At 37.0% G+C, this 18,394-nt stretch overlaps 1 protein-coding gene across 5 annotated transcripts in view; it reads right to left on the bottom strand.

Annotated features, from left to right (window-relative positions):
• The window catches only part of PCCA (propionyl-CoA carboxylase subunit alpha), a 396,319-nt gene that overhangs the window by 357,069 nt on the left and 20,856 nt on the right, over window positions 1-18,394 (bottom strand). For all 5 annotated transcript variants that reach the window (XR_013446865.1, XM_078070126.1, XM_078070127.1 and 2 more), the window contains exons 3-4: window positions 17,372-17,419; window positions 17,198-17,266 (exon numbers count right to left, since the gene is read on the bottom strand). Coding sequence is in view for 4 of the 5 variants with exons in the window: in XM_078070126.1 (XP_077926252.1) it covers window positions 17,198-17,266; window positions 17,372-17,419 (117 nt within the window). In the remaining variant the exon portion in view is untranslated. The remainder of the gene's footprint in view (window positions 1-17,197; window positions 17,267-17,371; window positions 17,420-18,394) is intronic.

The following is an 18,394-nucleotide window of genomic DNA, read 5'->3' on the forward strand; positions in this document are numbered from 1 at the left end:
GTGAACAGGGGCCACTGCCCTGCAGGGCACTATAGGACCTCTTTTTCATAAGGCCACTACCTTCAAGAGCAGGAGACATCGCTGACATTCCTAACACAGAGAAACAGACACACAAAGAGTCAGATAAATGAGGAGATAGAGGAATATGTCCCAAATGAAACAACAGGACAAAACTCACAGCAAGAAGGCTAAATGAAACAGAAATAAGTAATATGCCTGATAGAGAACTTAAACTAATGTCATAAAGATACTCCCTGGACTTGAGAAAAAGAGTGGAGGACCTCAGACCTCAACAAAGACAAAACATAAAAAGCATCAGTCAGAGATGAAGAACTCAGTAAATGAAATTAAAAATACACTAGATGGGGGGCGGGGCGGAGTCCCTGGCTGGCTCAGTCGGTTAAGCATCCAATTCTTGATTTCAGCTCAGGTCATGATATCAGGGTCATGAGATCAAGCCCTGCGTCAGGTTCCATGCCGGAACCTGCTTAGATTATCTCTCTCCCTCTCCCTCTGCTCCACCCACCCCCCCAATGCTCATGTATGTGCTCCCTCAAAAAAAAAAAAAAAAAAAAAAATACACTAGATGCAATAAATACAAGGCTAGAAGAAGCAGAAGAATGATCAGCAACCTGGAGAAGGGCTAATGGAAAGCAATCAAGCTAAACAGGAGAGAGAAAAATTAATTAAAAATGAAAATAGACTGAGGGAACTCTGCAACATCATCAAGCATTAATAACATTCACATTTCAGGGATCCCAAAAGGAGAAGAGAGAGAAACAGGAGCAAAAAACTCGAAAAATGTATTTGAAGCTGAAAAATTCCTGAATCTGAGGAGGGAAACAGACATCCAGATCCAGGACGCACAGAGAGCCCCCAACAAAATCAACTCAAGGAGGTCCACACCAGGACACATAGTAACTAAAGTGACAAAAAGTAGTGATAGAGATAGAATTTCATACATTATATGTTAAAGAAAAGAAGATAGTAGGAAGGGAAAAATGAATGGGGGGAAGCAGGAGGGGGAGACGAACCATGAGAGACCATGGACTCAGAAACAAACGGAGGGTTCTAGAGGGGAGGGGGCTTGGGGGATGGATTAGCCTGGTGATGGGTATTAAAAAATAAAAAATAAAAAATGTTAAAAAGATATTCATTATAAAATATTTAGAAAAGACTAATAAACCCAAAGAGGAAAGTTGCCCCTATATAGGAAAAAAAAAAAAAAGATTTCAAAAGCAGCGAGAAAAGAAGTTTTCCAAAAAAATATATAAAGATCTTATACAACACCAAATATCCCCACATAATCAAATTAAAAATGGGCAGAAGACATGAACAGACATTTCTCCAAAGACGACCTATAAATGGTCAACAGACAAATGAAAAGATGCTCAACATCACTCATCAGGGAAATGTAAATGAAAACCACAATGAGATATCACCTCACACCTGTCAGAATGGCTAGAATCAAGAAGTCAAGGGGTGCTTGGCTAAGTCAGTGGGGCATGTGACTCTTGATCTCACAGTTGTGGGTTTGAGCCCCACAATGAGTGTAGAGATTACTTAAAATCTCAAGGAAAAAAAAGACAAGAAACAACAAGTGTTAGGAAGGATGTAGAGAAAAAGGAACCCTCATGCACTGTTGGTGGAAATGCAAACTGATTTCGGGCACTGTGGAAAACACTATGGAGCTGATTCCTCAAAAAATTAAATAAAATTACCATATGATCCAGTAATTCCACAAATGGGTATTTACCCAAAGAATACAAAAACACTAATTCAAAGGATTCACTGCTGTGTTTACTGTAGCATTATTTACAATAGCCAAATTATGGAAGCAGACAAAGTGTCCATGGATAGGTGAATGGGTAAAGATGATGTGGTACGTGTATACACACACACGAATATTACCCATTAAAAAAATGAAATCTTGCCATTCACAACAATATGGATGGATCTAGCAGGTAAAAAGCTAAGTTAAAGAAGTCACAGAGAAAGACAAATACCGTATGATTTCACTCGTATATGGAATTTAAGAAACAAATGAAGAAAAAAAGAAAAAGAAAACTGACTCTTTTAAATATAGAGAATGAACTGGCCGTTACCAGAGGGGAGGTGGGTGAAGCAATGGGTGAAACAGGTGAAGGGGATTAAGTGTACACTTATGATGAGCATTGAGTAATGTATAGAATTGTTCAATCACTATATTATACACCTGAAACTACTATAACACTGTATGTTAACTGTATTAGAATTTAACAAGATAAAAATAAATATAAAGCTAAGTTATATTTTCAAATATTTTTTGACATATCCTTTCTCAGTAAAACAGAGCTTCTAAACCTTCTTAAATAGATGCTTAAAAAAAAAGTCCGTAAGTGCTTTTTCCTACCATCAGGCATTAACTACACTGAAACACATTATGTTCTTTTTCAAACTGTGCTGTTTCAATTTTGCCAGAAATTTTGAAATATACAAAAACAAAATATACTCACAATATTTCACCATGTTTTGGTCTTAAATTAAAATTTTAATATCGGTAAAAGTTCAGTTTTGTTAACAAAATTGAGAAAGTCTTGAGATACCCTTTTCCAATTTAGAAATGAAAATTTTCACAAATTACTTTCCACAGATTTAAAGTTGGAATTTTTTAAAGTTAAATAGCAAGTATGCAAACACACATGTCAATAAAATAATTCATACATGAAGAAACTGATAAAAATTCCTTCTTCCTGCCCAAATGTAATTTTTACATTGCTGCTAAAGAAAGTCCTAGTCCTTCCTAACTGGAATGATTGGTTTACCTTTAACTCCAGGGGGCTTAAACTATCAGTCTTTTAAGAAGCTTTGACAGGTTTTGAGGATTTAACCTGCTGAGCTCACAGCACCCAAGGGAGGGTCTTGGTTGCAAGTTTTATTTCTGATGTAGCTGACCACTAATACGAACTCCATAGATAATGGATTTCAATAACAACCACCCGAGGTTAACACTTTTGAGTAGTACCCACAATATTGCTTTAATTAATACATGAAGGTCACAGTTTGGTAGAAAGTTTTATTAAATTTGGCAGTGCTTACAACAAAAGAAAGAAACTGTGTGTGTTCATCTGTACGGTAACTCTATAAATTTGCCTATAGATATAATCCAGTTTGCTCATGGATTTCTGCTGTATTTCAATTTATTTTCTAAAAGGAATTCAATTTATTAGTTCCATTTCCCCAAAATATGTACATTTCTAGCATTCCTAACTGATAGTTTCATGACAGAGGGCTCTAACCATGCTGGGCACAGAATGGGTCTACCTGGCACAAAGAGACCACCCACCAGAGCAAAGGAAATGTCTACCGCTACCACACCCACCCCCTGATTTTGGAGCATTTTGATGGTGGAAAGATTAATGCTTTGATTTGTCTGCAGCTTCATATGTTAAATATTAATATCTTTTGGAAATACTGGAATTACTTTTCATCTTGAAAAAGATATAAAAATTTTGCTTTTGAACCCAAACTTTTTATGCAGTAGAAATAAGCCAGAGTATTTAAACAAATATATGAAAGAGCAAAGCAAACAATTTTTAAATGAATCTAAAATTAAGGGTTCACTCTAAAGTGTTAAAAAAAAGAGAGAGATACTATAATACACGAATCACACAATCAGCAGGGTTGGTTCATTTTTCTATTTTTATATGTATTAGGTAATTTGAGGTTATTTTATTGAAAAGCAAAGAATGGTGGCTGAATTTATACATACTGAATTCAGCAATAATTGTATTTCTTAAATACACAACCTGACAGGCACTATGGTAGATAATAATGAATCAGCATGGGAGCCATTTAATATACTTCTTGATTAACTCATTGCCTGTCCAGTTCGCACACAGACATGCTTACATGTCATAATCGTCATAATTCCCATCATCCCCACTGCTAACACTCAAGCTCCTTGATTAGTGCACAACTCCCAGACGAGCCATTGCTAATGCTAAATAATTCTCTTCAGCCTCCTGCTACTATTCTGCAGGATCTCCAATTAAATATAATGTCCCTGATGAGCCATATTAATGTGAACAAATCCCTACCAGGAATCCTAACCTATTCCATTTTTACCCAAAAATATAGAGAAAGTAATTTATCCAAGCCAAAGATAATCAAAACATTCTAAATTGATATCGTATAATGTTTCTGCAAAATATATTTTTCCAAGGACCATAAAAGCAAAAATAGAAAATGTCTGAACATCTCATATACTTTCTTCTCCTGATTAGTTCTTCACTGTAAAGTCTAGTGTTTTAAATTTGCAGAGGTAGGGGCGCCTGGGTGGCTCAGTCGTTAAGCGTCTGCCTTCGGCTCAGGTCATGATCCTGGAGTCCCAGGATCGAGCCCCGCATCGGGCTCCCTGCTCCGTGGGAGGCCTGCTTCTCCCTCTCACATTCCCCCTGCTTGTGTTCCCTCTCTCGCTGTGTCTCTCTCAGTCAAATAAATAAATAAAATCTTTAAAAAATAAATAAATAAATAAATTTGCAGAGGTAGATACATTGTATTCTTAATCCAAAAAGGTTACTGAAAGCACTAAGTTTCACAAGAAAAGTGAATAATAACAAGTTTTAAAGCAAGTATGCCATTTAAAAACCCTTTAATTACCTAATTACCAGAACCCCAAGGTCCAAAATCACATTAATGAAACCAATTCCTCTCTTCCCATTAAACGTAGTATTGCAGTAACTATCAGAGGCTTTGTTGTACAACTTTATGTTGCTGATAAGAAAACTTCACATTGAACAATGGCAATCCGTATTTATACCAAGAATGAGTTAGGAATCCTATAGCTTTTCTATTGCAATCTAAATGACTGGCAATATTTCTGAATGAATTATGACCAACTGGGAAACATGGACCCTCATGGCCATCATCTTAAAATATTCTGTACTGGTAAAAGCAATTTAAGAAAATGTCATTTAAATATACCATCTCAACTACACACGCATATGTAATAAATGGTCACCTGAATTCAGTTATCAACACCAAAGTTTTACAAACCTGCCCCTAGTCGTTTATTCCTATTTGAGGATCAACGATTAAGTTCTTAACAGATTGTGAAATATATCTTTAACTCAAGAACTTTAACTCTTTTCCAAATACTTAAAGGTTGAAAAATATTCTGAAAAGTATACCATATAAATGATAAAAAGTTAATGCATGAGGTTTTTACCTTTAAAAGGCTTTCATCTCTATACATCTAAGATAAAACTAAAGATATTCTAACAAATATATTAATAATATATAAAGACAAACATTAAAATATGCAAAGATAGGGGCGCCTGGGTGCCTCAGTCGTTAGGCAGCTGCCTTCGGCTCGGGTCATGATCCCAGGGTCCTGGGATCGAGTCCCACATCGGGCTCCCTGCTCCACGGGAAACCTGCTTCTCCCTCTCCCACTCCCCCTGCTTGTGTTCCTGCTCTCGCTCTCTCTCTCTCTCTGTCAAATAAATAAATAAAATCTTAAAAAAAAAATGCAAAGATAAAAAAATAAAGATATTCTAACAACCCCATAAAATTTTTATAAGGTTTTCCCAACGGTCTTTTATACCTTAGCCTACATTAATGTATTCCTTCTTCATTTACCTGATCATTACCCTCCAGTTTGTTCAGCTGGAACCAACATACACTAATTACATAGACATCACGAAGTCCTATTTGTCCTCAGTACCTCCCCAGACAGCAGGGAAATATTATCAAGGGTAGGCATGCTAAGTGATGATTCCCCTCACCTTACTGTCAATCATCCCAGAGTGCTCATAGGAAACCCCCGCTCAATCTCATTACTGAATCCTAAGGGTAAGACTACAATACCCACCAGGAATCATACTTCAAACAGCAGGCTGCCTGACCAAGATGTGAGTCACGATGACTACTTCCCTGATTTTAAGTTTTGGTTTTAAAGCAGTCAATATCAGGTATTTCTCATTTAAATCCAAAATTATTAAACACAAAGCAACAAAACATTGATACATTCAGTTTAAGAGTCTAGATAGAAAATATAGTCAAAGGTTAAAATACAGAATCATTTAATCCATTTTAAGAAAAATCAAAACCATACCTTCAGAGGTTTGATATAAATATAACAATGTTTTGCTATTTCACATGGGAAAGCATACTAGTCTTTTTACTTAAAAAAATAAAGTTGTAAAAGTAAATAGTAATCTAACATGCATTTTGAGTACAACCTTTAAGATTTTTTTATTTATTTGACACAGAGAGAGACAGTGAAAGAGAGAGCACAAGCAGGAGCCGTGGCAGGCAGGCAGGCAGGCAGAGGGAGAGGGAGAAGCAGGCTCCCCACAGAGCAAGGATCCCAATGTGGGGCTCGATCCCAGGACCCTGGGATCATGACCGGAGCTGAAGGCAGCTGCTTAACCGACTGAGCCACCCAGGTGCCCCTGAGTATAACCTTTAAGTTCACCAATTCTTTGTTCCCATTATCCACCAAACTAATGAAGGAGGATCCACCTTCCCATTTAGAAAGTCCTACTCACTAAACCCAAACATTTCTCGTCTTTTCCATTTCTTAACTTCTCTGGGACTACCTAAAATCACAGATTAGTAGTATAAAAGCCTAGAATCCACCTCTCCTGCCTTCTAATATAATAATAAGGCCCTCTCCAACACATCAAGAAGTTCTCCTGTATCAGCCCTCTGTCTAAAATCTAATGAGTTTACTCCATAGACCTGTCTATCCTTGTTCCAAAGTTTTATGGAGTGGCCCTAATTATTTCTTCATGATAAGGTATTAAAATGTACTTTAGTATCTGTTAGAATAGGCCCCTCTTCAATTCTCCGCAGAATTGGCTAGGTCATTCTGCAAATTTACATGTTAGGATATAACAGAAAAATGTACATTAACTTTCAAATAATATTTATACTATTCAATTTCCCTATACAAAAAGAAGAAGTCTTACAAATTTCGTATCAAAGTGTTTTACCTTTTCCACTATTTCTATGAAGCTACATTTAAGTTGTGTTTTCTACCTTGTTAATATACATATAGGAAAGCTATAGATTTATTTAACTACCACAGTTTTTTTTTTTTTTTTACTATTTCTAAAGGGTTACTCAGTTAACTGTGTAACTAGAAACTCAATACAATCTTACTATTTCTGCCTTTCCCTCCCACCATTTTACAACTCTTGCCTGATTACCTAGCACTTCTCAAATGCTGTTAAATAACAGTAGTGATAGTAAATCTATCAGTCTTCATCCTGAATTTCATAAGAATGCTTCCTATGAGATATAACCTTTTTATTAAGGGAAGGCAGCATGCCATCTAATCCTGTTTTACTAAGAATTTTACAAGAAGACAGTGAATTTCTTGTAATGACATTTCGGCTTCTATCAAGACAATCATCTAGTTTTCCTCTACTAACTTATTAGTACATTCAATTAAACTAATAGTCTCTAATATTGAACCATAGCAAAATGTCATGAATACATTCTGCATGGCTGCAGCATACTATTTAAATAAATTATGTTATCCTATTTCCTATTAGTATTCTTCTATCAATTTATGACAGTCATTGTAATTTTATTTTTCACTTACTATCTTTGCTCAGATTTTGACTGCTGAGTTATTATGGCGGCTTCATAAAAAATAAGTATTTTCTAAAAGGAAATCTATTTTTCTTTCTCTCGGTCTACAGCAATTTAAGTAGTGTCAAAATTTCTTGCTTACTGAAAACTGCAAAGAATTCTTGTGAGAATCTCTACCTGAACACCCTACTCCATTCCTTCTATAACAACCTAGAGTCCCTTAGTCAGAGATCTCTTACCTTATTCAGGCTCTTTCATGCACAGTTACAGGCCTATAATTGTCACCAATTTTGCACTCTGAGCAAAACAAAATAAATACTTAACATTTTTTAAAAGCATGTTAAACCCCACTTTCAATAATGGATAGAACACCAGAAGATCAACAAGGAAACACAAGACTTGAGTATTCCAGTGAACCAACCAGTCCTAAAAGGCATCTAGAGAACACTCCAACAAAACAGAATAGTCATTCTTTTTTTTTTTTTTTAAAGATTTTATTTATTTATTTGACAGAGAGAGACAGAGGGAACACAAGCAGGCTGAGTGGGTGAGGGAGAAGCAGGATTCCCGCCGAGCAGGGAGCCCGATACAGGGCTCAATCCCAGGACCCTGGGACCGCGACCTGAGCCGAAGGCAGACACTTATGACTGAGCCACCCAGGCGCCCCCAGAGGTCACATGAAACATTCTCCAGGATAGAACATGTGCTATACCATAACACAAACACCAAGAAATTTTAAAAGATACAAATAGAGGGACGCTGGCTCAGTCGGTTAAGCGTCTGCCTTCGGCTCAGGTTATGATCTCAGTGTCCTGGGATCGAGCCCATATCAGGCTCCCTGCTGAGCAGGGAGTTTACTTCTCCCTCTCCCTCTGCCCCCCACCCTGCTTGTGCACAGGCACTCTGTCAAACAAATAAATAAAATCTTAAAAAAAGAAAGAAAGAAAGAAAAAGAAGGAAATAGGAAGCACGCTGTCTAGCCAAAATAGAAGGAAACTAGGAAATGAGGAATGAAAAACTTGGGAAGCTCACAAATAATGTGAATTAAACACACTCCTAAATAACTAGTGGGTCAAAAAAGAAATCACAAGGGAAATAAGAAAATACTTTCAAAATAAAAATGAAGAACAAAATACCAAAGCATACCAGGTGCAGCTAAACAACAGAAAAATGCATACAGCTCAACACCTACATTAAGAAAGACCTCAAAGGGAGGCTGGGTGGCTCAATCAGTTAAGTATCTGCCTTTGGCTCAGGTCATGATCTCGAGGTCCTGGGATCGAGCCCCACATCAGGCTCCCTGCTCAGCGGGGAGCTTGCTTCTCCCTCTCCCTCTCCCCCTGCTTGTGCTCTCAAGTCTCTCTGTGTGTCAAATAAAATCTTAAAAAATAAATATAAATAAATAAATAAATACATATATACATACCTCAAGTCAACAACCTAATCTTCTACTTTAACAAACTTTTAAGGGGAACCTGTGTGGCAGAATCAGTTCAGCCTCCACCTTTTGATTTCAGCTAGAGTCGTGATCTCAGGGCGCGGGATAGAGCCCCGCATCGGAATCCATACCCAGCACAGAGTCGGCTTGGATTGCTCTCTGCCTCTCTCTCTCTAAGTGAATGAGTAAATCTTAAAAAAAAAAAAAAAAAAAAAAAAAAAAAAAAAAACTCTTAAAAAGAACAAAATACCCCAGAGCAAGCAGAATAAAGGGAATAAAGACTAAACATAAATGAGGTAAAGAATTAAAAAAAGATCAGTGAGATAAAATGTCAGCTCTTTGAAAATATCAATAAAATTGAAAACCTTTAGTTCAAGTGACCAAGGAAAAAACACTCAGATGCCTAAAATCAGGAATAAAATAAATTATTACCAAAGTTACAGAAATAAAAAAGAAATACTATAATCCTATCAATAAACTAGATAACTTAGATGAAATGGACAAATCCCTAAAAAGACACCAACTATAGACAAAATCTGAATAAACCTTTAACAAGAGACTGAATAATCAAAAAACTACCCACAGAGGGATCCTGCCTGGCTTAGTAAGTAGGGCATTCGACTCTCGATCTCAGAGTTGTGAGTTCAAACCCCATGTCGAGTGTAGAGATTACTTAAAAATAAAATCTTTAAGAAAATAAAAAATAAAATCTTCAAAAGTAAAACAAAAAACACAACTTCCCATGGACAAAAGCCCAAACCCAGATGGCTTCACCGGTGAATTCTACCAAACATTTAAGGAATAATTAATGCTAATTCTTCACAGACTCCTCCAAAACAACAGGAGATGAGGGAATACTTCCCAACTTATGAGGCCAATTTCACTCTGATACCAAAAACAAAGCCATCACAAGAAAACTACAGACCAATAGCTCTTATAACCATGGATGAAAACTTCTCAACAAAACACTAATAAAATGCACCCAGCAAAAAAAAACTACATACCATGACCAAGTGTGATATATCCCAGGAATGCAAGGCTGGTTTAATATCCAAAAATTAATGTAATACACCATATCACTAGGACTACAGACAAAATCACATCATCTCAGTAGACACAGAAAAAGCATTTGAAATAATCCAATGCCCAATCATGAAAAAACACTCAATAATCTAGAAATACCAAGGCACTTCCTCAACCTGATAATGGGAATTTATGAAAATCCCAGAGCCTAAATCAAACTTAATTGTGAAATACTGAATGCTTTCCCCCAAAGATGAGGAACAAAACAAGATGCTTACTCTCACTACTTCAATATCATTCTAAAGGTTAAAGCCAGGAAAATTAAGCAAGAATATGAAATAAAAAGCACCCAGATTGAAATGAAAGAAGTAAAACTATTTCTATTTGCACATGGTCTTCTGGAGATAATCCTAAGGATCTGTTTAAACACACACACACACAGAGGAACTAATAAACAAGTTCAGCAAGGTTACAGAACACACGATCACTATACAAAAGCTGATTGTATTTCTATTAACTTGTAATTAATAAAAATTGAAATTAAAAAAATTACCATCCTAGTAACAAAAATACTAAATACTAATAAATATAACAAAGTTAAGTGCAAAATTTATACTCTGAAAACTACAAAACATTGCTGAAATTAAAGCAACCAAAGTGGAACACCATCAAATGGAATATCCACGTCCGTGGATAGGAGGACTTAATGTTGACATAGTAACACTTCCCAAATTGATCTGCAGCTACAACACAATCCAAAATTCCAGCAGGATACAGTCTTCCACTAGGACTATCTTCCCTTTATAAACCATTCTCTAAAAATCTTTCCAAAGAATAATAAGGGCCTGGAGAGCACATAAAAGATAATCCATGACTTGGTAAGAGGCATAATTCCCATTTTGCCTTTCCTGCCCTGACCATTTCCCAAAGCAGTGCATTATACTGCTTGTGGACTCTGGCCTCATTCCCCGGATGCAGCTGCAGTAATCTCATCAGTATATGTGAACTGCCTTCCTAAGTCCAATTTTGATACTGCTCTCTATCAGTCTTCACTTCTCAAAAAAAGCAGGACAACTTCCTCAACAGAGGATAGGATGTCATACTATTTTTAAGACTATCCAAGAATAAGCCAACTAGATAACCTGAAAACCCTCCCTACAAGCACCTAAATCTCTAGATTAAATTTAACAAACATCCTTTAAATGAACAACCTGGCTTACAAGAAACTACAAGCAATCCCCAGGGATCAAAAACAAAGAGGAAGTTGAAAGCCAGACAGTATCCACCAGAGCCGATAGCACAGCTAATCATGGAGAGTGAAGTGGGGAATCTCAAGAATCTAAAGAACCGGGGTTGGTGAGCACATGGAGATTCAAAGAGAATGGTGTGCCTAGAGAGGGTATGCAAGCTTCCTGCCCTCTCCCCATACCTTGCCTTATTTAGGTCTTCCATCTGGCTGTTTCTGAGCTATATCCTTTTATAATAAACTGGTAATGTAGTAAGGAAAAAAAAGAATCTAAAGAACTGAGTTTTAATTCTCAGAGAAAGGAGTTAAAGGTTAGAAGGAAAACTCCCTACATAAGGCCAGGTTGCTCAAAAAATTACATCCTAAGTGAAAAGGGGAGAAAAATATCAATCTACTAAGTACATGGAAGACAAATATTTAAACTTTGTGGTTCAAAGTAAAAAATCTATTCAGCAAACATCATGCCAATAAATTAATATAAAAAGTAGTCCCTGATGAGGGATGCCCTGGAGAGCCTGGTAGAAACAAATATAGCACCCACCCAACAGGGCCATAACCGCAACCCAAACCATGCTGGGATTCAACAGCAGAGATTTCAAATAGGAGGTCATAAGCCAAAAACCACACACGTGAGAAGACTGTCCACTGCAAAGAAAAGTCAGAAATAGACACTAGGAACTTAGGATAATACAGCAGTATGATAGAAGCTTCAAAATAAAGTTAAAAACGAGTAAGACATGAAAGGAGGCCTCAAATACATAAGAAAAAAAGATAATACCAAAAAACAGATTCAAAATGGAGTAGATCTGACATGTTTCTCAACAGACAGCATAAGACAAATGTAACCAAATTATTGTGTCAGATAATTTTTATCAGTGGATGCAAAAATATTAGATGAGAGGTTGCTGGGGGGACAAATATTCACATGGTTTCAAAGATTCACCCCCAAAAAATTTCAAAAGAGGAAAAAAATTTTCAAAAGAAAAAAAGGAGGAGAAACCTGATAATAGCTACCTCAACCAAGTCATCAAACTTAGTGTAACCAGAACCACCCAACATTATGAACCTCTTGATAGGATACAATAGTAAGATAACTTATGAAGTATTCTTCTCAAAAAATATTTAAACAATCTATTCATGAGAAAACAATCCAACAAATCCAGAATATCTATAAGCCAATTAGCATGAAGTCCTCAAAATATCAGTATCATGAAGATCAAAGAAAGGAGGAAAGATAGGAGGACTATTTTAGATTAAGAGTCTAAAGAGACATAATACACAAATACAATTCATGAACCTTGATTGAACCGTAAGTCAAAGAAAAATATTAAAGACATTTATTTGGATGGCTTAGTCATTAGAGCACCTTCATCTCAAGGTCATGAGTTCAATCCCCAAGTTGGGCGTAGAGCATACATTAAAAGAAAAAAAAAAAGTTAAAAAAAAATAAAGACATCTGGGGCGCCTGGGTGGCTCAGTCGGTTAAGCATCTGCCTTCAGCTCAGGTCATGATTTCAGGGTCCTGGGGTCGAGCCCCACATCGGGGTCCCTGATCAGTGGGGAACCTGCTTCTCCCTCTCCCTCTGCCACTCCCCCTACTTGTTCTCTCTCCCTCTCTCATAAATTTAAAAAACATATTTTTTTTAAAAATAAAGACATTTGGAGACAAGTAGGGAAATCTGAATATAGTTTGCATATGCTACTATAGAATAACTGGTAATTTTCCTAGCTTTGATAAGGTATATGTAAGAGAATATCCTTTTCCTGGAAATAAATACTGACGTATTTAGGGGTGAAATGCCACAGTGTCTGTAACTTAATTTCAAATTCTTTAGCAAAAAAAAAAAAAGAAACATAATATATACTCATATATATGGATACAGATATAAGCAAACGTATCAAAATGTTAACAACTGGTGAATCCAGGAAAAGGGTATACAAGTATTCACTGTACTACTCTTCCAATTATATGGTTTGAACAAACACTTAAGACTATAAATGGCCATTAATATGAAAGGTACTCAACATCAATATTCATCAGAGAATTTAAATTAAAACTACAATGAGAACACATAATGACCAGTAGAATAACAAAAATCAAAAGGACTGGGGCACCTGGGTGGCTCAGTCATTAAGCGTCTGCCTTTGGCTCAGGTCATGATCCCAGGGTCCTGGGATCAAGCCCCACATCGGGCTCCCTGCTCCACGGGAAGTCTGCTTCTCCCTCTCCCACTCCCCCTGCTTGTCCTCCTTCTTTCACTGTGTCTCTGTCAAATAAATAAATAAAATCTTTAAAAAAAAAAAAAAAAAGGACTGATAAAACCAAGTGTGGGCAAGGACACAGAGCAACATGAACACTCAGACATTATTGGTGGGAACAGAATATGGCACAACCATGTAGGACACCTGTTTGGCAGCTTCTTATAAACATGCATCTAGGGGCACCTGGGTGGCTCAGTCAGTTAAGCGTCTGCCTTCAGCTCAGGTCATGATCCCAGAGTCCCGGGATCGAGCCCTGCATCGGGCTCCCTGCTCCGCGGGAAGCCTGCTTCTCCCTCTCCCACTCCCCATGCTTGTGTTCCCTCTCTTGCTGTCTCTCTGTCAAATAAATAAATAAAATCTTTAAAAAAAAAAAATGCATCTATTTGTGCCAGGAGTTGACAAAATACCACCCACCCACAAGCTAAATCCAATCTAAGGACAGTTTTGGTTTGGGGGGGGGTTGTTTTGTTTTTTATAGCCCACAAGCTAAGAATGGTTTTTACATTTCTAAAGGGTCATAAGAAGAAAAAGAACATGCAAAGGAGACCATACAAAGTCTAAAATATATTTACTCTCCAGACAAACAGATTGACTGTCCCAACAGGAAAAGGCTGCTTTGCCTCTCATTTACCCTATGACCCAGCAATTCCACTCCTAGGTGTTTATCCAGGAGAAATGAAAGTATATGTTTACACAAAGACTTGTACTAGTTTGTTTATAGAAGTCTTGTTCACAATAGCTAAAAAATGGTGGATGTGTCTAATAAGCTTATCCTAAAATTCACACGGAAGAGCAAAAAAAGACAATACTGAAGACAATTTCGAAGAACAGGACAGGAGAAAGGGGACCAATGGAAAAACTGCATAATCATCTTTAAAAGCCAATTTTTTTCCATTACACATTGTCTGCAAGGTAGTTGGCTTTCTTTGTGTGACTTATCACGTAATATTTGTAGTAACTGTTAGCCTTTTTTCCCTGCTTAAATGTTAAAAAAAGTTGTGGGGGCATCTGGGTGGCTCAGTCGTTAAGCATCTGCCTTTGGCTCAGGTCATGATCCCAGGGTCCTTGGATGGAGCCCCACATCAGGCTCCCTGCTCAGCGGGAAGCCTGCTTCTCCCTCTCCCACTCCCCCTGCTTTTGTGTTCCCTCTCTCGCTGTCTCTGTCAAAAAATAAAATCTTAAAAATAAATTATGTATTATAATATCTGGTAGACTTATTTCCTTTCCACTTTCAGCAAAAAGTGACTAAAAGTCTTTAAAATACGAAACTACCATCTCTGCTTTAGAAGGATATGAAAGACCATCTTAAAACTTAGACCATCTCTTTTGAAACTAGTTTTTTCAAAGCCTGGAAAGGGACAGTCTACCTCTAGATCAGAATGTTACGGGTGAGAGTGTCTGTGTTCTGTGAACAAAGGTCTCGGTACTTGAATTCACCACAAGAAGATTTACATGAGGACCTGCATTCTAATAAAGACAGCCTGAAAGTAGCAAGCGCAAAGCACTTTATTAAAGCAGAAAGTACAGTCTCAAGGTGGGAGAGCAGGCAAGCTCCCAGAGGTCTACTTGGCCTCTGGGCTGTTTTGGGATTGGATATTACTGGGTCTCTCTGGGCTGGGAGGAGCTGTGATGGACAGTAGGGTGGTCTCTAATGCAGGGGGCTTCCAATCATTTAGGAAACTCCTCCCACAGGTTGGAAGGAGGAGTTTTTGACCCTACAAGGTTAGTACCTGTCAAGGCAGCCTTTGTCCAAGGCGGGGGGGGGGGGGGGGGGGGGGGGGGGACGGACTCTACCCACAATGCAAATGCATTATAACGAGTCTAGTGGTTACTCTGGGGCAGAGGTGGAAGAGAAGAGCACAAGTTCTGCACCTGTGGCTCTTTGGTCTGTCAACCCCAAGGTCTTGGAAGCCACAAGGTCAGGATGTTGTGCTCCTGGACTTTTGATGTGTAGCTTATTTATCCCCATCCTTGCCTCTAGCTCATGTCTCTATCATTCCCCTTGAAAGACTTGGGACTCTGTCTCAGGGCACTCCTTCCACTGGTCCTAGCTTCTACCTAACAAGAATATAAAGCTAGAAATTTAAGAATGGGAAAGGTAGTCATGCTACTGGGGGCTAGAATACCAACATTGAAATATAAACATGAAAAAAATCACAATATAAATAATTTTGGACAATCCATGCCAATAGTCATCTTCATGAGAACACAGAATAGAGAACCACCTGTATTTTGATATGAGAAAAGTAAGTGAAAGGTTACTATCAGGCTTGATGTAAAAACAGTGATTGTCCACAATTCAAACCTTTTTCTCTCTCAATTTATCCATGAATGAAAACACCTCATGAGCTAACACAATCAAAATGAACACAAGACAAAAAGAGGGTTGGTTTTGTTGGGTTTTTTTAAAGATTTTTTTAAGTAATCTTTCCACAAAACATAGGACTCAACCTCACAATCCCAAGATCAAGAGTCGCACACTCCAACTGAGCCAGCCAGGCATCCCAAGAAGAAGGAATTTTAAATCTATTACTAGCCTGATGGTGACACAAACTTTTTTCTAAAGGAGTTTGCTGTTGATAATTGCCTTAGTTTAATGATCAAGAAAGAGATTAAAGTAACAAGTTTTCTCATTATTTCATGAATATCTTGTAAGGAATATAAACTACTATTGAAGTTATCAGTTAAAACAAATTATTAGTAAAGAGGCCAGAAACCAATACTAAACAAACAAAAAAAACTATATACACAAAATAAGTTTAACTGCTTGATTTAATTGCTTTTAAGTAAACAGCTATTTTAAATGCATCTGTCAGATAAACAAGATAAATACCTAACCTTTATTTTCAGGAAATTAGAGAAGCTTCCAATGGTTCTCTTCTTTTTTTAAAAAAGGAAGACAGTCACAATAAAGCTAAATGAACATAGTTCTAGATAAAACAAGAAATCACAAATATTGAAAATCCTCTGTATTGTATTACTATACAATAAAAGCTGACATTACCAATAGGTACTGTAACCAAAAGTAGTGTGCAAGAATGAAAAACACTAACTTAAAGTACAACTACTTATATTTCATCCCCCAAAGTTCCAATAATTTACATTCTTTCCTCATGGCATTTTTTTTTACTCCTTCATAGTTTATTACTGCTAAAAATGCCTGCTGTGGTTAAAAATCCCCAATAAAATTATGTATCATTCACTGCTTTATACTACTCCTTGTGTTCATGTCCAATTAGTATTAGCCTATCGTTCTTTTATCAAACTTTCAGCTGAACACGAAGCACTTAGGAAGGTTAAACAATTAACTGGATGCAGCTGTGGGAAAATGTGCTCCCATAAGGCAGCATGGTATAAACATCTCATCCATCTGTGAATGGAACTTCCTCAAGCTTTGCTCAAATCTACTTCATGGTCAGCAACTAGTCCAGCAATTTTTAAACTCTAGGTTTTTAAAACCTTGGGAAAAAAGTTTACACACATATTAAAGACATTATGATGCTTCCATTTTGCTTAATACAGGAGTGAATAATTAGATTTTTTTTGTAATTGTGTATATCCTTTTCAGGCCGGGGGGGAGGGGGGACTTACTTTTTTTAACTACAAATAAGGTCCTGTTTCAAATAAAGCAAAAATATACTTACGGAACTAGCATCAACATCACTATGGATGGCAACCGTCTTAATGCCCATCTTCTTGCAAGTTTTAATAACCTATTTTAAAATACATAAACATTATTAACAAGGATTTGGATTTAAAGGGATTTAATAATAAAATTCACAAAGTAAAATGGAAAATAAGATTAAAATTCTACTCACCCTACATGCAATTTCTCCTCTATTAGCAATAAGAATTTTATCAAAAGTCTAAAGAGAGAAAAAACACACATAAGAAACTGTTACTCTCACTTTGGAAAATAAGCTTTCCCACAGCACTGGACGTGATCCTAAAAAACATTACTTCCTAGAGTAGTATTAAATATTATACATATGTTCATCTACAACCAGGTTGCTACTAAACTCATCTGGTAGGATCTGGCCCTATAATTACTCTGTTAAAGCATCAACTGATTAGGTTCAGTAAATCATAAGTGGACTATATAAATTCTCTTGCCAAAAGATAATCTTCAAATGATATTTCTGAATGCTAAAAAATTTTAGATAGAATTGCTTGACCACTTACTCAATAATTCATATTCTAAATTCAGGGAAATTCTAAATGTCATGAGTTGTTTATCAAAGGAAAGTCTGATATAATTTTTACACCATCTTTGTTGGGCATTAAATGGTATTTTCAGTAACTCAGAATAGAAACGAATTATGCTTATATCCAAAGATTCCCAGACCAAGCAGGTTATGCTAGTTGAATACACTGTTAAGTTTGAATAACCATATTTTGAAGCAGCTGAATCCTCATAATAGAGTAGTTCCATTCTGTGGGGAGCTAGAGACCTCAATTCTAAGCCCAGCTTTGCCACTAATGATAACCTATCTGACTTGAAGCAAATCAATCTCTGTAGGTCTTTACTCCCACATATAAACTGATAACATTCTAAGGGGAAACTATTTAATAAGGTTCTCTTACTATTCTAAAATTGTACAAGCTAATCCTTTTAAAGAAACACACAATTACAGGGGTGCCTGGGTGGCTCAGTCCTTAAGCGTCTACCTTCGGCTCAGGTCATGATCCCAGGGTCCTGGGATCGAGCCCCGCATCGGGTTCCCTGCTCCGTGGGAAGCCTGCTTCTCCCTCTCCCACTCCCCCTCCTTGTGTTCCCTCTCTCGCTGTCTCTCTGTCAAATAAATAAAATCTTTAAAAAAAAAAAAAGAAAGAAACACGCA

This window comes from Halichoerus grypus, chromosome 4 (genome assembly GCF_964656455.1).
Source record: "Halichoerus grypus chromosome 4, mHalGry1.hap1.1, whole genome shotgun sequence".
Taxonomy (NCBI): domain Eukaryota; kingdom Metazoa; phylum Chordata; class Mammalia; order Carnivora; family Phocidae; genus Halichoerus; species Halichoerus grypus.